The sequence below is a fragment of the Micropterus salmoides genome, unplaced genomic scaffold (assembly GCF_014851395.1).
Source record: "Micropterus salmoides isolate LMB-PRFRI ecotype aquatic unplaced genomic scaffold, ASM1485139v1 Ms_hic_scaffold_2, whole genome shotgun sequence".
Lineage (NCBI taxonomy): Eukaryota > Metazoa > Chordata > Actinopteri > Centrarchiformes > Centrarchidae > Micropterus > Micropterus salmoides.
In genome coordinates, this window is record NW_024041150.1 from 44,788,053 (window position 1) to 44,809,227 (window position 21,175).

Sequence of the window (21,175 nt, forward strand, 5' to 3'; positions counted from 1 at the left end):
GGCACAGTACTAACTGGTCTGAATCCTACTTAAAGGACAGGGACTACTTTGTGTCTATGGGTAATCACACATCTGAGCTGACAAAAATGACATGTTGGAGTTGCCCAAGGCTCCATTCTGGGGCCTCTTCTGTTTAACATTACATGCACACAATATGTTACAATAATTATGCAGATGACACACAGACTTACACAACGATATAACCAGGGGACTATGATCACATACGGGCGCTGAGTGACTGTATTGAGCAGGTCAACGGCTGTGCCAGAATTTTCTTCAATTAAACAAAGATAAAACTGAAGTTATTGTTTTTGGAGCCAGGGAACGATTGAAAGTCAGTGCTCAGCTTCAATCTGTAATGTTAAGAACCACAAATAAGCCAGAAATCTTGGTGTAGTCATGGACTCAGACCTGAATTTGAGCAGCCACATTAAGACAATTACAAAGTCAGCCTACAATCACCTGAAGATATCAAGGATTAAAGGACTTATGTCTCAGCAGGACCTGGAAAAACGTATCCATGCATTTATCTTCAGTCGGCTTGACTACTGTAACAGTGTCCTTACAGGGCTCCCTAAGAAATCCATCAGACAGCTGCAGCTGATTCAGAACGCTGCTGCTCGAGTCCTCACTGAGACCAAAAAGTGGATCACATCACTCCAGTTCTGAGGTCTTTACATTGGCTTCATGTATGTCAAAGAATGGATTTCAAAATCCTGCTGTTAGTTTATAAATCACTAAATGGTTTAGGGCCAAAATACATTTCTGATCTTCTGCTTCGTTATGAACCATCCAGACCTCTCAGGTCGTCTGGGATCAGGTCTGCTTTCTGTCCCCAGAGTCAAAACTAAACAAGGAGAAGCAGCGTTCAGTTTTTATGCTCCGTATAACAAACTCCTAGATAACTGCAGGTCTGCTGAAACTGTCAGTTCTTTTAAATTAAGACTGAAGACTTTTCTTTTTACCACTGCCTTTAATTAAATCCATAGATTGGTAACTTTCACTGCACTGTAACGTCCTGTTTTCTCTGTCTTTGTTTTAGATTCTCAGTGAACACTATTTACACGGTGAGAAATGAGTAGGTAGTTGAGTGAAAAGATAATGAGAGTGTGATTGAACAGAGTGAAGGAAGTGGTCTTAAATCTCACGCCTGAGTGATTTGCAGGAACCTCTGTCCACCTGTAAACGCACAGATGGGTCCAGAGTATAATGGTTCAAAGTGGCCTGCTGACAGACATGTCCTGGTTTCTCCGTAGTGTTGAGGGTTTTTGGAGTTTCAGTGGACTCAAAGATATGGACCCGAGTACAGACTAGCTAGAGAGAGGATTAAGTGTACTTAGTTTATTCTCTTTCAAAGACAAAAAAATAATTGTAACTCAATTATTTGCTCAGCCTGTTTGTATTTTCCATTTAACTCTTTTAACCCTGATTGTACACTGCACTGTAACTTTTACGGTCCTGTTTTTTTTAATCCTGTTTTTATTTTCTATCTCACCCTTTCCAAAATTATTTTAATGTGTTTTTTCCCCTTCAATTTCCCTATGTTGCTTTTATGTTTGGTGTAAAGCACTTAGAATTGCCTTGTTGTTGAAATGTGCTATACAAATAAACTTGCCTTGCCTTGCTATGTTTGGAGAATACCAAAACTGCACATCACCATAAACACACCATCTCCACCGTGAAGCATGGAGGTGGCAGCATCATGCTCTGAGGATGCCTTGCAGCTGCGGGCCTGGAAGGCTTGTAAAGGTAGAGGGGAACATGAATGCAGAAAAATATCACCTAATCCTGGAGGATAATCTGACTCAGTCTGGAAGAGAACTACAACTTGGGAGAAGATTTATTTTCCAGCAAGACAACAACCCCAAACAAGGTGAATGTTCTTGAGTGGCCAAGTCAAAGCCCAGATCTCAAGCCAATCCAGAATTTGTGGCTAGACTTGAAAAGAGCTGTTCAGCCTGATCCCCGAGCAACCTGACAGACAAAACTTGCAGTGTCCAGATGTGCCAGCCTGACATATCCACACAGACTCATTGCTGTAATTGCAGCCAAAGGTGCATCTACTAAATACTGACCTGAAGGGGGTGAATATTTTATGCAATCATCTTCTTTCTTCGCCTTATAATTTTAATTAATTGACATTAGTTTGTAAAAATCTGTTTTCACTTTGATATTAAAAAGTTTTTTGTGCAAATTCTTGTCAAAAAAGCCATTGACCATGAATTCATGTATAAAAGAAACTAATGGGTGAAACATCCAAAGGGGGGGGGGGGGGGGGACTTTTGCCCGGTGTGTGAGCAACCACATGGTCCTGGTTAGTTGAGCATATCCTGTTGTTATATACAACAAAGTGTCAAGCTTTTACTGTGACACATCCAGTAATTTCATTAAAAATGTAACTTTATCCCCTCCAGCCTCTCTGACTGTGAGTCCCAGCAGCTCTCAGTTTTTCACCTGGAAGTTTGTCTCTCTGAGCTGTGAGGAGGACGACAGCTCTGCTGGATGGATGCTGAGGAGGAACACAACCAGAGAACCAGGACTCAGTGTGAAGCTGACTGGGGAAGATCAGCTGGTTCTTCCTGTTACATCAGCCACATCGACCCATTGACAGTGGAGTTTACTGGTGTGAGTCCAGAGAGGGAGCAACCAGTAACACCATCAACATCACTGTCACTGGTAAGATCAGACTGAGGAGTTAGTGTTGATGAAGCTGTGTGTAAATGATGAAATGCTGTAGTTTGTCTCTGTGTTGAGGTGGACCAGTGATCCTGCAGAGTCCTGTCCTCCCTGTGATGGAGGGACATGATGTCACTCTGCACTGTAAAACAAGACCCCTCCCTCCAACCTCCCAGCTGGTTTCTATAAAGATGGCTCCCTCATCAGGACTGAGCCTACAGGTCACATGACCATCCACCATGTTAACAAGTCTGATGAAGGCCTCTACAAGTGTAACATCAGAGGTCGTGGAGAGTCTCCATCCAGCTGGATCTCTGTCACAGGTGAGGAGCTCAAAGATAATTCTCAAACTGACCTTGTTTTGTTTTCTACATTGAGTTCAGCAGGTTTCAGGACAGCAGAGATGATTCATGATGTGACAACATTTCTAACTTTGCAATCTGCAAAGAAAAAAGAGTGAAATCTGTCAGAGTTCAACCCACCGTTTGATACGTGATCTTTTTAACTCTAAACCAGACAGACATTATGAATTCACTGCTGTGTCTTTCTGTTAGCATGTTGTTGAATAAATTGTCCATTTATTTTATTTTCTGTGCCTTTTAATTATAACTTCTTGCTCATTTCAGTGAAACCCACCACACAAGTCCTCCTTCAACCCCCTCTCCTCCTGGTTCCTCCTCTGCCCCTCCCTTAGCATTTTGGTCTACGGTTCTATCTTTCTGTGTACTGGTTCTTCTGGTTGTACTGGTGAGACGATGCCTCCACAGGAAACCTAAAGGTTAGCAACAGACTCCATGTGATTCAGTTGACATTTAAAGTCACATTTACTGTTCTTACATTTCTGTTTTCTTTAAGTTCTTTATGTCCATCAGGACACACTAAATGTTTTTGAAGTCATTATGTTTTATTGACTTCTAACCCCATGAAAAAACTCACACCAATAATATTTTAGTCACAGATGCTGACAGCTCTGTCATCCAGTTTCCTCTTAAAAAACACTTGTTTCAAATGTGCAGAATTGCATATCTCAGTATGTTCTGGTGTTTACTGTTGTGTTTTATTATTGATCTGATTATTTAATTATCATAAGTGATTTTAAATAAAAGAAAAGACTGACTCAGCAGACCGAAAATACTTTTTCCAACCACAGCAGCAATGTCCTCCTGTTGACTCCAGTTACCTAGGTTCTGATGCTGGTGTGGTTTCTCACTGTAGTGTGGTTTTAGCTGATGGTGACGTGTTTTGTGCTGAAATATGTGAACTTGTTATAAAAGAGCGAGCAGCTTGGTGGTCGTCCAACTTCATTTTCCAGCTCAGTACTTTCCAGTTAAATTTGGTCTTTGAGCTTTTTACAGCATGGCTGCTATTTATAAAGCCTTTCATAAAACTTGTTACATCAAATGTTTTTGCCATACTAGTAGCAGTAGTGCAAACAGCAGTAAATATACTAACAGTACTGGTATCAGCTGTAGTACCTGCAGTAATGTAATTTGTATGTGTTTTATTTTCCAGAGAGTGATCCAGCTGCAGTCTACTCAGCAGTGAGAGGAGCAGGAGACGTCAGTTATGGACAAATAGTCATCAGACCACACAGGACGAGAGGTACAGCTGCTTATTAGCCTCCCATCCCACTGTTAGATATTGTTGCAGCTGCCTCTGAAGCCTGCGGCGCTCTACCCAGGGCAGTGAAGTGGCAAAGTCTTTGAGATGACGAGTCAAAGCGAAAGCGACCGGGGTCTTGGCGAGGCTCTTTTGATGGAGAGCGAGCACTACGCAGGATGATGTTTTCCGCCTTAGCACCAGGGCACGATGGACCCACTCATAACCCTACAGAGAGGAAGAAGGAGATGAGACAGAGAAAGGGGGAGGTGTAGAATGCAAGAGCGAAGAAGAGGAAATGAGTTGTGTGGGCATTTATGGAAATGCCAGCAGTGATGTGAGTGATGTGTGGTCCTGCTCCTGAAACTTTGCTTAGTAGATCCACATAAAATGATGTAGTATAAATCTGTGTATAAATAAATGTTATTAAATAAAAAGTATAATGCTAGGACAGTGGTTCTTAACCTAGGGATCTGCATAAGTCGCACTCCGTTGGGCTTGGGCTGAAATGCAGGGCTGTAGTCTGACCTCCCACCCCTTCAACCTCTGCAGCAATGCTGGCAGCACTCATAGGTCTATTTCCCAAAGACAACCTCTGGATATTACGCTGAGCACGAGCACTCAACTTCTTTAGTCGACCATGGTGAGGCCTGTTCTGAGTGGAACCTGTCCTGTTGAACCACTGTATGGTCTTGGCTACCGTGCTGCAGCTCATTTTCAGGGTCTTGGCAATCTTTTTATAGCCTGTGCCTTTCTAATCCAATCACATGCACAGATAAGCGGTATGAAATGCGGCTGGCCGGCCTCGCAAGGTCCTCCCGTAGGTTGGCGCTGGCTTCCCCACCGCCACTTATGGAGCTCCTCAACTCCGAAAACTTTCAAGGACATTTTTTGTTCCACCATCACTTTTCGTAAAACTGTCAATATTCGAAATCTACACAGCTGATTTCTCACCTCAAAACTTCTCAAAAAGTGGATTTAGTGATGAAATAACATATTAAAATGGTAAAATATAAAACTTTCTGGCGCTGGCCTCTGTCAGGCGCACGCAATGATGATGCAGTAAATAGTGACGATTCTCTCTGACCAATCAGTAGTCTGCCGTGTTTTCACGTCACATTTTAGTATCGCCTAAGCTCGCTTTTAGAACCTCGCCAGAGGTGATACGAAAAAAAAGTATCTGGAAGCAGGTACAACTTTTACACAGTCGAGGCGGGACGAGCTGGTTTTGTGTTGTGGAAAAAAGGCTTTAGTGTGCTTCTACAACTGATCACAGCGCTCTGTGAACCGTTTTCCCCCAGTTCCCGAGTAGCATGTAGCTGCAGTTTCAGGACCGCAATCCAAAAAAAACCCTTGTTTACTTTGATACTGCCAGCTAGCTGACTGGCTAGCTATGTTACTCTTTACAGCCCCCCGAAGCCAATTACCCTTACCACAACCACCACCGAGTGTGTGCCTAAATCTAAGTTATTGATTATATGCATGTCGACCGGTTAACCCAACAGCTGCGCACATCGGCCTCACAGCAGAGAGGGTTAACCTCCTTCGTGTTGCTGTGCATTACCACCACCACTCCACTAGATGCCGCTGTCGCAAAAGAACTAGGGTCCTACAACTAAGGTCCCAGGATTGCGGGGGTCCTGAAACTGCAGCCTCCGGTACTGCAGATTTATAGGGGAGAGCCGGGACGATTGAAACGCGGGACGAATGAAACACAGCTTTTTTCTCGGAGCCCATACAAGTCTGATATGCCAAACTACCTCAGCACATTCAGTCCACAGTACTTAACATAACAGGGAAAAATCAGGTGGATACGTCACACTTTCACAGAGTTATACGAAAGAAGCTGTTTTCAATCACGGAAAGTAAATTCACTCAAGCGATCTGTTTTTTGAATGACGAGTTGTGTTTATTGTTCCCTGTGTCATGGTCATGATCAGATAAAACATTAGTTAGTACTTTAACACATCCTGAAGTTTTAAATGTCAAAGATTTACAGTTTAGAAGCTACGATTAAAACACATGTTTCAATCATCCCGACACGCAGCCATTCTACCTTATTCAGATACAGCAGAGTCCACTAGGCTGCAGGCTGGACCACCAGGCTGCTCACAGCCAAATAACAGGGTCTTCACAGTAGAGCAGGAAAACAGGCTGCAGATGTGCATAAAAAGGGCAGCCAGATCTGATCCAAATGTGCATTAGCTCTTACATTTTCTAGTTAGCAAGCTAAGTTGTATTTATACTATTTTTTATTAAGAAAAAGGACATATTGAGTTTGCAATTACGTATTAATAAAGGCAGTGTCAAGCTTTCTAAATAAAAACAAGAATAACTTAAACTATTTAATGTATGTCGTTGTGTTTCATCTGTCCTGCACAGTAGGGACAAATGAAACAATGCGCACCTTTCCTTCAGAGTGAAATTATACTGAAGTCGTTCCACATTTTAACAACATAACACCTGGTATTGATAGAACACACACGTGAGTTGTTGATGACAACAACAAATGATTTCTGTCTGTAACGTTATATTTTAAAATGATCTGAAGTGTGTTTCATTCGTCCCGGCTCTCCCCTACTACTGCAGTTCCCTGCAGGGCTGAATTTCCCACAAGGAGCATTTCAGAATAAGAGCGTTATGCATGCCTGATTTTGCTGAATTGTTTAGATTTTTAGTATTTTTTGTGCTTCTACCGCGGTTAAGAAGGCTACATAGTTAAATCGTTTATTTTTTGGTCTGTTTTAACTGTACTTATTGTTGCTATATGATCAGGAGTCGGCACAAGATATTTTATTTTGAAAATCGACCGCATAGTTAATGAATCGTTAGTTCCTGAGAACTGAGTGAAGCAGAGTTGTGGTCTGGTGATGGAGTTTCTTTGTCTCCAACAGTTTCTCATGTTGTTTGAACTGTTTGTGTTTGTGTGTTCAGAGTTTCCAGCAGAGCCAGAGGTCGTCTACTCTTCACTGAGGTAGACCTTCACACCTTCACACCAGTCCAACCACTGATGTCCAGCTGGCCTGGGACTGGTCCCCAGAGCCCCTCACACCTCAGCACATTAATTTATTAGATTTCACTGTTAAAGCTACAAAGAGACAAACAGTCAGACTTTGTGAATGATTTAAACACTTGTTTTTCAGTGATATCAGTGACATGAAAAACCTAAAACAAAAGATTAAATAAATTGTTAAAATACTTATTTTAAGTCACTGAATTATTTTTTTTACCCTGTAAAGTATTTCAGCACCGACACGTTACCTGTTTCTTTGTAGTTTTATTCATATATTTCATAACAGAATCTAATGATGACTTCAAGTTGTTTTGTGGTTAATGTAATAACCTTTTATTTATATTTAATTAATGTTTTTTGGAATCTTGTGAAACAGTAAACGTGTTTCTCTGCAGGATCAATAAACTTTGGTCTCGTTCTTTTTTTTCTCCTGTGGTTCTGTGGGTTTCACAAAGCTTCTGGTTTGGCTGTGGCTAACTGATACTCACCTCCTGTCAGTGCAGATAACTAAGAAGAAACAATTAAAACCGCAGATTCTGAACAGCATGAACGTAATATAACTTCAGTTCAAAGTGTTTGTTTGTGTTTGAAGAGTTTTGATGCTTTAGTCGGTGAACCATCGAGATTCAGTCTGTAAAGTTTCTTCTCTCTGAGTTAAGAAGCAGTTTAAACATCACACATCATAAAAATCAGCAGGTCCTGGTTTTCATGAGACTCAGAAACACAGCAACATAAAGAGCAGTCAGGTTCCCATATGAACACTGAAACCGGTTTACTTATAATAATAATTATTAATATAACAAATCGGGCTGAACAATTAATGGATTTTTATCAAAATCGCAATAAAGCGGGCAATTTTCAACTTGCAGCAGGTGCAGTATTTGTTAAATGTGTCACAATGCAATTTTAAATGAAACATTGTTGTGCTGCAGAGACGTCCTAGCCTACATAACCTAGAGACTTCAGAAAACATCTTTGCTTAGTGTAGAACTTCTTTCAAAATCTACAATAATAATAATAAAAACTGTAATCCTCCTGTTCTGGACTACATTGTTGCAGATTAATAACTCACCACTCTGAAGCTCCAGTCCATGTTGCCAAGCTGGTCGGCAACATGTAGCCTACAGCTGAATCGAAGCTGTTTACGGGTTTCTCGCTGACCCGCTCTTCTCTGCTTCTGATTGGCCAACAAAGATCATGTAGAAGCAAGATGTATCACTCCATAGCTAAAATGAAGCCTTTAACACAGAGAAAAGAGGAGCTGCAGCAATGTGCAGTATGACATGTTGTGGTACAACTGAAAATGAGCATAATTCCACCTCTTTAAAATTATTTTATTTTATTCCAATCAATAATCAGAGATCTGTAAAGAACTAATGATGGTTTCGAAAAACCAAGTCGCTGTATCTAACAAATCTTTAATAATGAAACTATATATAATATATAAATACATTATTATATATAACTATATATAGAATAACTTCTGTGATGCATCAGTTCAAAACAAACAAACTTTAAATCTCAAACCACCAGAGATGGAGGTTGCCACCTGCTGCTCATTAAGCAGACAGATCAATAAAGATGAAGAATAAAGAGAACAGAGAGCTGCTGTTCCTCCATCTTCTGCTCTTTCCTCCATTGTTTTACTCTCTGGATGCTGCTGGGCTCTGGTTTGGTTGATGCTATTCATAAGTGTTGAATTGACTCTAGATCGGTTTCAGCTCTGTTATCACTGACTTAATTTATAGCAGGAAAACACAAAAAAATTAAGTTCGGAAAAATAAATAGAGTCTGACATTAAAAACTCATTGTGAGACAAAATGATCCTTTTTCAGATAAAAACAACTCCGTGTGTCACATCCATGACTCGGTAAGTGAAAAGTATAAATGTAGCATAAAAATATGATTTTAGGATTGTTCCGGTGCAACCCCTAAATAAAATTATTTGGAAAACGATTAATATTCCCATAAAATCTGTTTTTACCTGATAATGCTTAATACGTGGAACCTACTTGGTAAAACACAGGCAGGCTTTACAACACTCCCCACTGCAAAAGGGAAATTAAAATAAATAATGGGAAAAAAGGAAAAGATTCACAAAAGATTAAAAAAAGATTAAAGGAAAGATTTCACAAATACAATTATGTCTAATTTAAAAATATCAACAACAACTAAACATACTAGGGGTGCTCCAATCAGGATTTTTGGGTCCGATCACCAATTGCTGGAAGCAGTATTGGCCGACACTGATCACTGCGTCTATTTGAGATGATTAAGTGTCATGAATTGACAACTATTTAATTATTGGCAAGAAACATGTGCAACATATTGCTCTCCCTCTGCTCTCTTAGAGACAACTTAAACCACAGCAGCCTATAAGCTTAGTTACTGAAAACAGATTACGTCAACTTTAGACTATACAAACAAAAAAGGCCATATCCAAAACATTTAGGAGGCAAAGGTCATTGTGTGTTCACCGTATGCTGTTTAAAACTTTTTTAGTAGGATTGGGATCCCTTTGATCCAAAAAAACAGGATTATCCTGATCCCAACAGAAGGGTGGATTCAGGTTGGATTTCAGGAACAAAATGTCATCAAACTTTCTGAATTTTCCAAATAACACAACATTTATCATCAAGTAGGAGCACATGAATTTATATTTTAAGCAGACATTACTTAAAAGACATTCAGTAAAGTAAAAAATAAAAATAATCCCCCGAACAGCAATATCAAACCAAAATAATATATTTAATTTCAACTGTCCCTTAATCACAGGGCACAGTCAGAGATGAACCATTCAAAAGTAGTTTGTAACAAGTTCATCCCTTATTGCAGGTCCAGTCAGTCCCTCATCTGAGTTGCCTCCTGAAAGCTAAAAGCTGCTCTCTGAACTCTGAATGATCTTTATTTTAACTATTGGTCACACATGCTCAAAATATCCACAGTGTATCTGTGAATAACGTAGGCCTATATTTGCTTGTTTTTCTTGGATTTGTTGTGGGTCAGATGGTCTGACTGTTTAAAGAAATTTGAAATAGAAGGAAATGTTTGTGTAAATGTATGTTTTATTGTGCATTTTCTGTCTCTTCAAATTAAAGTGACCCCATGCTGGCTGTTCTACCTGCTGGTGTTTATATCATTAACAGCCTACGTTGTGATATGTGGTCCCATTTAGGGCTCTGGAAATCTGGTAATCATGCAAGGTTTGTATCTGGAAAGTAAGAGGGGTTACGTGATAGCAAAACATGGGATTTCCAAATCCGGATCATTCTGATTAAAGGTTTTTAACAACTGGGCCCTGAAGACTGTCGAGTGCCTGCAGGGACAGGAAGCAGCCAGCAGGTGGCAGCACGTGAGCACAGAGAGAGTGAAAATACTCATTTGTTTTACCCAAAGTAAACAAACTGAGAAATTAAATCTGCAGCTCCATGGACTTCCTGCACAGAGCTGCAGTGTTTCTCAGATAAAATCATTCAAAGTCAAAGTTTCACAGCTCCACATGTTTCATGTTACCACACAGTTCTTGTGTTAAGTCAGTGGGGCATCTACTTTATTAAATTTGCCAAGAAATACATTTATTTCAGCTTTTTATTCTCTAAAACAGATTTCCCTGCTCATTCACAGCACTGAATGTGAATAAAAACCTGGGCCCGCGGTGTTGGGAAGTCGATAAAACGCATGACTGTGTGGATATTCAGCTTATTGATGGTTGTGATGTCCTCAAATCAACAGCACTGCTACGTTTGTCCTGTGGCAATTAAACAAAACGTCATCACAACCTTCAGTTTAAGTTCAAATGTATTGCTGCATTAAGTCACTGATGAGGTGTCCGCTGCCCGACCCCGTCTTATTAACTGAGGGCATCGTCAAATAATTAAAACATTCTTCCTCTCCTGAAGGATTTGCGTCTCACAAGCACCTTCTGGCGGCTCCACCTGAGAGACCTCTGGAGCTGTCCTAAATAACTGGGAGAGTAAGAGTGATTCTTAGCTTTAAGAATTGTGATAACTTACTTTTATTATTAAGTTTAAAAGTAGGAGTAAATTTCATGAATTCTCAGCACTTAAGACTAAAGTGGCATTTTGAGAAGCTTGATGAATCCGGCCCTGGTTTTAAGATGCAGATGTAAAAGCTGAGTTGATGTCTTTAAGCTTTTATTTACTGATTCTGTGGTTTTTGTTGCAGTTAAATTATTTTATTATTATCTGTATCACATGAAGGCTGTTTCTGCAGAAATGACTTTGTTTCTCTTCTCATGAAATGAAAGTGAAAGACAAACTAGAAACACCCTGCAGTGAACTGCTGTGTTTTTATGTTGACATTCACACTGTGTTCACGCGCTGCACTCATGGCTGCTGAGTGATCTGATATCAGGGACGCTGGAGGCGTGTTGTGGCCAATCACATTTACTCCTTTCATCCCCTTTAAACACTGGTCTCCTCTGTACTGCTCAAATTAAAGGGCACAGCTGATATATTCGAGACTCTGTGGAGCTCCCAGCTACACTTTACTGTCGGGTTTGTAGGCTGAAGGTTGTTTAGTTTACTCCTGTAATAAGAGAGGAAATAACGTGACTTCTTCTTCTCCAGCAGTTTCAAAACCATCGGACACGCTAAGATATTTCACCTCAAAGGTCAACTTACTGGCTGTTTGCAGAGCTTTCAACCACATCTCATGGTCTGCATCAGTGGTCACCTCCCTCGGTATATGTATATGAGGGGAGATGGTAACCGTGGTAACCCCTGTCTCATGTTCAAAGGTGGTTGGTTTGTACATATCCGTGTTTACTTTCTTTCTATTTGCCTTTGTGTCTCATGTGTGTGAAGCGGCTCCACCGAGTTACCTGCTGCAACGTGTTAAAGAGTGTAAATATACTGAAGGGCAGCTGCAGAAACATGCTGGAAAGCTGGAGGATTCAAATATTAACAATGTTTTCATGAAGCACTGTGTGTGTTTTCTAAACCTCCCTGGTACATCACATGTTGTACTTCTTGTGCAGCAGATGTGTGACAACAAGCGCAACTTCTGATAAACAACTTTTAGACTCTACAGAAAGACTGAACATGAATCCAGCCCCTCTACATTATTAAAAAAAGGAAACATATTTAAATGTAAAAACGTATTTATTAATATAATTAAGCTTTACAGGTGATGTAAAGTGCTGAGAATGCAGAAACTGAAACCATAAGATTGGACACATCTGAAACAAAACAATCACTCTAATAAACATCAGTTTCATCTGTCGGATACAGAAAAGACAGATTACTCAATAACATATAAATTGTGTAAAGGTGCAAGTGCTCACTCTTTCTGCAGATCACTGCTTTAATTCAAATGGTGGAAACATGCAATTATAAAGTTCCCAATAGTCCTGTACAGACCACCAGGAGCAAACTATCCTGACTGCTCCCACAAGCTCTTCACCACAACCAAGGTCCCGTCAGAGCGAACTCACATTTACAATTTCCCTCTCCTTCCCATGAAGGGAACTACGAGTAATTTGTTTATCATTGCACACTGATCCACCCTCGCTCTCAACTGTTCATCCAGAAACACAGAAGGTTTGAGGAAAATTAGAAGCAGCAGAGAAGCTGACTGGCTGCAGTGAGTAATGATGGGATTAATGAGAATAAAGTGCTTAATAAACTGTTTATATTGCACACAGTGAAAAACTGTTTTTAGCCTGCTAGCCTGCTGTAGCTCCTGAAGTTTATGTTCAGATTTGACCCAAAAAGTTCTCATATATAAACTAAAATACATCTTTATGCTGATTCTGTCCAGTTAACTGTGTTGAAACTATGACTCTCCTCTGATGCCGTGCAAGAAGACAGATAAACAACCAGCTGAAGGAAGTTCACAGTATAACATTTTTTCATTACTATCTGAGCAAGATGATTTGGCAGAATACAAACTGCTGCTACAGAGGACACTAAAACCAGGGAACAAGTAACATTTTGAGAAGAAGCTTAATGCATTTACACCAATTAGTAACTGTTCAGGACACCTGACTTTTCAGGAGGAGGTTTATAAGAATCATACTCTGATGAGTTCTTATGTTTTCTACAGACACAAACAACAACAACAACAACAACAACAAGCAGCACACCAATAACTGGCAGACCAACCATGATCCAACGGAATCCATCCTTGTTTCCTCCCTCCTTGTTTCCTCCCTCCTTGTTTCCAGCTGTGTGATCTGCAGAGCAGAAAAACAGGTTTGATCTATCAGCAAATCTGAACTGCTGCACAAACCCTCCTGACTCTACTAACCCACCCGAAGAGTCGGGACTCTACTAACCCACCCGAGGAGTCGGGACTCTACTAACCCACCTGAGGAGTCGGGACTCTACTAACCCACCTGAGGAGTCGGGACTCTACTAACCCACCTGAGGAGTCGGGACTCTACTAACCCACCTGAGGAGTCTGGACTCTACTAACCCACCCGAGGAGTCGGGACTCTACTAACCCACCCGAGGAGTCGGGACTCTACTAACCCACCCGAGGAGTCGGGACTCTACTAACCCACCTGAGGAGTCTGGACTCTACTAACCCACCTGAGTCTGTAACATTCAGGTCGATCAGGTGCTTGATCTCTAGTCGTGCGTTAGTTACAATCCGACACTCGTATGTTCCAGTGTCGTTGAAGGTGACGTTCTTCAGGAAAACAGAAGCGTCTCCGTCCTTCATCTCTGGATCTCTCAGCTCCACTCGACCATGAAAAGATGGATGCTGGTAGTTTTCATACGGCCGCTCGTTTCGGTAAAAGAACACGTAACCGTCTGACTTCAGGTCAGGTCTGGTCCACTCTAACAGTGTGACGGAGGCATCTCTGAGACCCTGACACTGAAGAGAGACGTCCTGTCCAGGATTCACTTTTATCTCTCGCTGATCTAAAAACATAAGCAGAAAAGAAAATCCTGAATTAGTTAGAAAGCAAAAGTAGCAGCTTTTCACACGCGTTTCACTCTCACATGTGAAAAAAAAACGACAAAAACAACTTCAGATCAAACAAAAACAGAGTCTTGTGTTAAAACCACCATATTATGAAATAACAGTGATGCAGACTAGAGGTTGGGTAACGATTGTAGGTTGTAGGTCCAAACTGTGGATTCATTAACACCTGTGCGGTTCGATTCTTCTTATCGGTTCCTAACTTGTTGCATATTTAACTTGTTTTCCTGATTGAACTGCAGTTAACATTTTACAGTCCATAAAAGTGTCACTGTCAGTGGAATCTGAGTATAACTTAAACAATGCAGACTGAAAAGTGAAGGACGCTTCGGAGCTGAATGTCAGTGAACGTGACTAAAGTCTCGCTGAAGCAGATCCTGGTACCTCCTCCTCCACACTGTGACTTCAGCCGACTGAGCTGCGGCTGTAACCAGGCAGAGGAGTAAATAATACTCATTATATAATACTCAATAATCATTTTCAAGCATCAGACAAATGTAAATACCAACGCTGAACAGAGACACTGATCGGAGCATCTTGATTGTGTTTGTTGGCGGTTTGTTGGTCTCTGGTTTAGAGAGTCAGACTGAACCTGCCGGTATTTTAGATCACCTGTTTCCTAAACATACTGTGGTTTGGAAAAAGGATGTAGTGGAGGATTTAGAGAGTTAATGACATTGTCAACTGAACAAATGAAATGTAAAAATGAATGTCTGTTTTATTTATGTGCCTTCTGCCAATGACAAAATTTCCTTAGATGTGGAGGGCGTGTTGTGGAGTAAACCTGACAGAGAAGCAGCACGGTGCTGCAACTCGCCGTCACTCGCTGTGTTTAGACGAGATCCAGTTAATTACTTGAATGAAATTCAATAAAGAACCAGGTCTCTGAGACAGACACACGGATCACTGACTGAACGATGGCGCCGCCCAAGATGGCAGCCTCTGGATTACGCTCCGCAGTGCTTGTTGTGTTTTTGTTTATCAACACTGTTTTCTGCCGTCCCTCCCTGCTAACTTTTACCAGAGAAGAGCTCTTTAACATCAGACTTTTAACTGCTAACACCATTACACTGCTCCTGTTCAAACCTGGAGTTTTCCTCGTTTGTCCTGGTCGCTGTTTACATTCCACCTCAGGCCTGTGTTAGTGAGGCGTTACTACACCTGGCCGACCAGATAACTAGCGTGGAGAAAAAACATCCAGACTCCCTGCTCATAGTTCTTGGGGACTTTAACAAAGCAAACCTCAGCCATGAACTTCCAAAGTACAGACAGCATATTAACTGTCAAAGCAGGGACACTAAGACACTGGACCACTGCTACACAACATTAAAGGACGCCTATCGCTCTGTTCCCCGTGCCGCCTTGGGACTCTCTGATCATTGTCTGGTTCATCTTCTCCCGACACACAGGCAAAAATTGAAATCTGCTAAACCTGTTGTAAAGACTGTGAAAAGATGGACCAACAAGTCAAAGCTGGAGGTACAGGCCTGCTTTGACTGCACTGACTGGAGTGTTTTTGAGGCTGCAGCCATCTTCACACAGATCTGCAACAAATCACTGGAGCTGTGTGAAGTTCCCTCCTGGTCCCCATAAAACCCTACAGGCCTGTCGCCCTGACATCTGTAGTCATGAAGTCCTTTGAAAGACCTGTAAGGACATTACAGGCCCCCTGCTGGACCCCCTGCAGTTTGCCTACAGGCTAACAGGTCAGTGGATGACGCTGTCAGCTTGGGTCTGCATCACATCCTGCAACACCTCGACTCTCCAGGGACATATGCAAGGATCCTGTTCGTGGACTTCAGCTCAGCGTTCAACACCATCATCCCGGACACCCTCAGCACCAAACCCACCCAGCTCTCTGTGCCAGCCTCCACCTGTCAGCGGATCACATACCTGGCAAAAAAGCTGATTCTGATCACTGTTTACCTACAATTTTCCAAAACAAATTAAGAAAGCCATATATCTAGAGCTGCAATAATTACATGTTTGCTGTAGTATTTGATTTGATTGCAGGTGCATGAGGGAGAAGGAAAGTCACGTTCATCTGCAGAGCAGATGCAGCGAAGCCAATATCGATTCATAAAAAACTATTTAAACAATGAATTTACTTGCGTTTGTTATACATATACTGTATGTGTAACAAACGCAACTTCGTGTTCTTCCCAATACTAGTATAATTCAATAATAAAACATATTTTAACAATATTGTAACAGTTATGACTACAGTAAAATAATCATCAGTAACTGTGCAGCAGCTGCAGTTTGAACTGTCAACAAGGTCCCACAACATGCAAGTTATGAAAACCACTGTTACCTACATTCTCCACGGATCAGCTAGCTTTAAGTGTGCACACACACGTACGAAGACGCAGCTCACCTTCCGATGCAGAGCGCAGAAAGATCACGCAAAGGTGGAAGGCCAGGAGCTGCAGATCTGCAGAGGAGGCCATGAGAGCAAAGAGCTCGTCGCTTAAGTTGCAGATTTTGTTTACGACTGAAGACTGACAAGGAAGGGCGGAGCTCCTCATGCTGCATTTAAGTTCTGTCAAGAATTCAGCTACTTTATAAACTCCTTACTTTAGAAGAATTTTGAATTTAACGCGACAGCCAGAAACTTTACTTTACTTTACTTTAAGTGTGTAAAGTGAATTGTAGTTACCTTTATTTACTGAGCTCATAGATATATGTTTAAGCTGCTGGGGGGCAGCAGAAACAAGCTGTGAACACGCACACTTAGGTTTTATACAGTCTGTGTGTTTTATTTATATATTATACAGCAGGCTATATATATTTATGTAATAGGCTACCCTGCACTGCAGATAACGTTATCACACCGATATCACACATATCTGGAATTAAATGTTAGTTATACAAACGACAGCTGTAAGTAAAATAAACAGTGTCAATACACTGAGTTACTCACCCATTCTCTCTCTCTTCCGGTAGAAACAGCTTCTTTTCAGCAGAGTTTTCATTCTGCTAAGCACTTATACTGGAAACCAGAGGCTCCATTCATTGAGAGAGGTCGTTTGCTATTTCTTGGCCATTATGGGATTATGAATCCGGACCCCCACCCCTCCGGTCATCCTGCACGATCTCTGCATCTCTATGTTATATCCGCCGGACCAGCAGCAGTTTGGAAACTGCGCAAAGAAAAGATCCAAACGGTGCGCTTTTAGTCTTGACCACAAACCCTTCAGCCCCTCTGAGAATCACTGGTTTATCGGGGCTGGTGTTGAAAGGCTGGCCGACCCGCTCCTGTTTGTCTCTGTGCTGCTCTTCTCAATGAAAACACAATGAGGCCAGACCGAAACGCACCGGGTCTCTTCCTGACCCTCAGCCAATCAGGGCTTCAGAAATATCACTAACAAAAAAAAAACACAACTTTATTTACAACAGTTCTGTAACAATATCCATGCAAAAAAAAATGCTTAGTAAAGTAAAGATTAGTACAGTCCAGAAGAAGTCCATTAAAAATCAGTTTATAATAAAGTTTACATTGACACGAAATATGAAGGCTTCCTTAGCTTTTCCAATGAAGGTTAAAATCAACTTGGTTGAAGATCCTCAACCAAGTCCAGTTGCCCTTGATTTTAACCTTCATTGGAAAACTATGACCGGGATGACTGAGAATCTTCACAGACAACTTCCTTAGCTTTTGTTCTTCGGGACGGATCTTCAGTTATTAAGCTGCCAAATACTTTCTGTTAATGATAAAACTATAAAAGCAGGTCCATTTGGTCCATTTGTTGTAGACGTGAAATAAAGACCCCGCTGACCATAATCAGATACATCAGTGTGAGTTACTTTTTGACTCAACAGGGACAAGGCAGAGAGGGGACAGCGGACAAACCGACTTGTTCACGGATTATTCCAAGATGGTTAGATTTCGTGCTAATTTTGGGGCACCTCCACCTAAATTTAAATTGTTCTTGTAAATAATTAAGATGCCCTGACAGGTTGACTCTACTGACGGCCTTAAATAATATAAGTATTCGATAACAGAAAAACTTTGAGTGAAATTTATTTGGATGCTAATAGATTAAAAGTAACAAGTCAAGTTCAGTCCAATAAAAGTTGTTTGTACTCAAAGCTGGAATAGGCCATTAATTTATTTTGTGTAATATGTGTTGAAATTCTCTTTAAATCCCGACAGCAATCAATAAATCAAATGCTCAGTAATAACAGTAATCTAGCCTACCCGTGTGCACTCTGCGCTTACAGAGAGTGAGCACATGTTTTGGGAGGAAGCCTGAAGGGAGGTGGTGGGAAGTTTTCAGTTGCTTACTTTCCACATGCTTCTTGTTTGTTCTCCATCATTTCCTCCCCAAGTCTGCGGTAAAATCTTCTTTGACTAGATTTTCTAGTTTCATTGAGTGTTTCTTATCATCCATTTCACAAGTCCAATATTGAATTTGAGAATGTGTTTTGTTCACCGAATAAACACATAATGCAGCAGCTGCATGTTGCTGTTATTTAAAATGACGCAAGAGCAGTAAAACACAGTCTTTGTTGTTACATATACATAAAAAAAAAAAACTTTTCCTTCTTAACAATATATTCAGTTGCATTATGGGCACTCCATTAGGCCAGAGAGCAGGCACATTACCCGGGATGAGTCCGGTTCTTCGGTTTATCCAGGACATCACCACGTCCAAGATGTTCCCTGCTTCTGATTGGTTCAGGTGGCGAGAAGGCAGGTTTTTGGTCCACATCTTCCTGAAGGCAGACGACTCCAACAGGTCTTTGAAGACATCAGCATCCTAACAGAGTGTGAGAGACACGCCTCTGGAGCAACTAGCGGTTAAGTGTCTTGCTCAGGGACACATTGGTGGACGTGTCACAGTGGGGAATTGAACCCGGCTCTCAAAGGCATGTGTCTTATCCACTGCACCATCACCACCCCCGCTGTTTTACTGTCCTGTAATGAGACATCATCTGCAACACCTTAGTATTTCTCAAAAAAATCTACATGTTTATATAATTCAGTCTTAAATTAAACAATAATCCTAAATCTTATTTTTCAACTTTATTCTGATGAAAAAAATGTGCAAAGCATCCACACATGAAGCTGCTCGGAGACTTTGAGAGGCTGATACATGTAGGACTAACAATGAGGGGGTTAAAGTGCAGTGACGTCTTCAAGACTTCCTCTTTTTCTTTTTCCACCAGCAGAAGGTCACAGACTGACACTAGAGCAAAGAAAAGTGGGTACAACTGTACAGCAGTGATGAGCAAACAGTGACTCGTGGGCCAAATGTGGCCCTCAAACAACACTGATGAAAGCTGACGTTTCCTCTATTTTTTAACATTTACATGAAATCTTTAGATAGAAAAGTAAAAACAAGGCTCCTGTAAATCTCAATAAATCAGATCTCTAATATGCCAAATAGTGGACGTGCTGACATGAACAAACTATCTCGAATGATCCGTTTTTTCCTGTTTACTGCAGAGAACAAAACCACACAGAGGAAGGAGGAGGGTTCGACTGCAGCGAGGAAAGAAAGTCTTCATCTCACATCACTGTGAGCTACGATGGCACCAACATCTCCTCTGCTCTGTGAGTACAACCTGGACTGTCTACATTTCAACAATTATGTTTACAGCAGAGTGGCAGAATTATTATTATTTCAAAAGTTCAGAAAATGTCATCACTTTCCTGTGTTGCTAAAGAAAAGAGCAGAGAACGAAAACTTATGTTTAACAGGAAGTGCAAAACTTCACATCATCTTTCATTCAAATGTCACTTTATTGAATAATGCTGCAGGCAAACCTCAACGGTGTTAAACGACATTCTCACCTCCTGGCACAAAAAAAAAACATCCTGCCTCAACATGTGTTTTGATGTGCTTACAGTTAAATATCAGTAACAGAGCTTTGGTCATTCCAGGTCTCTCCATTGATCCACTATAAGCTGATATTTGGTGTTTAAAGTAAAAATGCATACATTAATTTATTGAAAGCAACTGAACTTTGATTTACTGTAAACAGTTACGCTTGAATTTCATTTTAGTAGCAAGTTTCCACCATCAAAACCATTTCATAACTTTTAGTCATGAGTTTCAGTCTAAAATAGATTTAAATTAATTAATTGTTAATTGAAATTCTCAAACCAACCATAGTGTAATTTCTCTTTAGTGCTGATGTTGCTGCTGTGCTGCACAACAAACCAAGGTGAGTTCTTATATGACAAGCTGAAAGAGTATTTAATGTTAACACAACATAGCAACAGCTTAGCTTAGCATAAAGACTGGAAACAGGGGGACACAGCTAACATGGTTCTGTGCAAAGGTAATAAAACCTACCAGCCCCTCTAAAACCTTCTGATTAACATGTTCATCTGGTTTGTAATTGGTTCCAAAAACCTAAGTGTACGTAATGGAGTTTCTGCTGCTCAGAGCCAAGAAATAGGCTGATACATTCACACTCCAGAGTGTTATGTTACAGCAATGGTGTTAGAGTATGTTAAGTAGTATTATAGTTGTAGTGTTATAAAACTGTGCACTGATTTGGTATCTGATAAACCTTCAAACTCAAGGATCTGTTGCTCAGACTGGACTCCTGGATTGTGTTTCATCCTCGTACCTGAACCCAAATCAACATACCCGACTAACAGAAACTTGAATGATGTTTTCTTTGTGACACTGAATTGGTCATTACGTTGTGCTAAAAATACAATAAATCCCCTCCAGCCTCTCTGACTGTGAGTCCCCAGCAGCTCTCAGCTGTTTAAAGATCAGTTTGTCTCTCTGAGCTGTGAGGACGATGACAGCTCTGCTGGATGGACGCTGAGGAGGAACACAAGCAAAGAGACCAGGACTCAGTGTGACGACTGGGGAAAATCAGCTGGTTCTTCCTGTAACATCAGTCTGACAGTCCCATTGGACAGTGGAGTTTACTGGTGTGAGTCCAGAGACGGAGCAACCAGTAACACCA

At 41.0% G+C, this 21,175-nt stretch overlaps 1 protein-coding gene and 1 long non-coding RNA gene across 6 annotated transcripts in view; one reads left to right on the forward strand and one right to left on the reverse strand.

Annotated features, from left to right (window-relative positions):
- LOC119911619 (coxsackievirus and adenovirus receptor homolog) overlaps positions 1-20,940 on the reverse strand; it is a 185,895-nt gene extending 164,955 nt beyond the window's left edge. Inside the window, exons 1-3 of one of the 5 annotated variants that reach the window (XM_038730550.1) lie at positions 16,617-16,771; positions 13,843-14,178; positions 13,344-13,484 (exon numbers count right to left, since the gene is read on the reverse strand). In XM_038730550.1, coding sequence (XP_038586478.1) covers positions 13,344-13,484; positions 13,843-14,178; positions 16,617-16,767 — 628 coding nt within the window. In that variant the 5' untranslated portion in view covers positions 16,768-16,771. Of the gene's footprint in view, positions 1-12,392; positions 13,485-13,842; positions 14,179-16,616; positions 17,123-17,162 lie in introns of those variants that run through there. The other 4 variants (XM_038730551.1, XM_038730549.1, XM_038730553.1 and 1 more) reach the window with 4 other exon arrangements.
- On the forward strand, positions 3,320-7,374 carry LOC119911701. The gene is made up of 3 exons (XR_005445984.1): positions 3,320-3,454; positions 4,189-4,278; positions 7,210-7,374. It is a non-coding gene; the product is annotated as an uncharacterized LOC119911701 (long non-coding RNA).
- Positions 20,941-21,175: the final 235 nt, after the last annotated feature.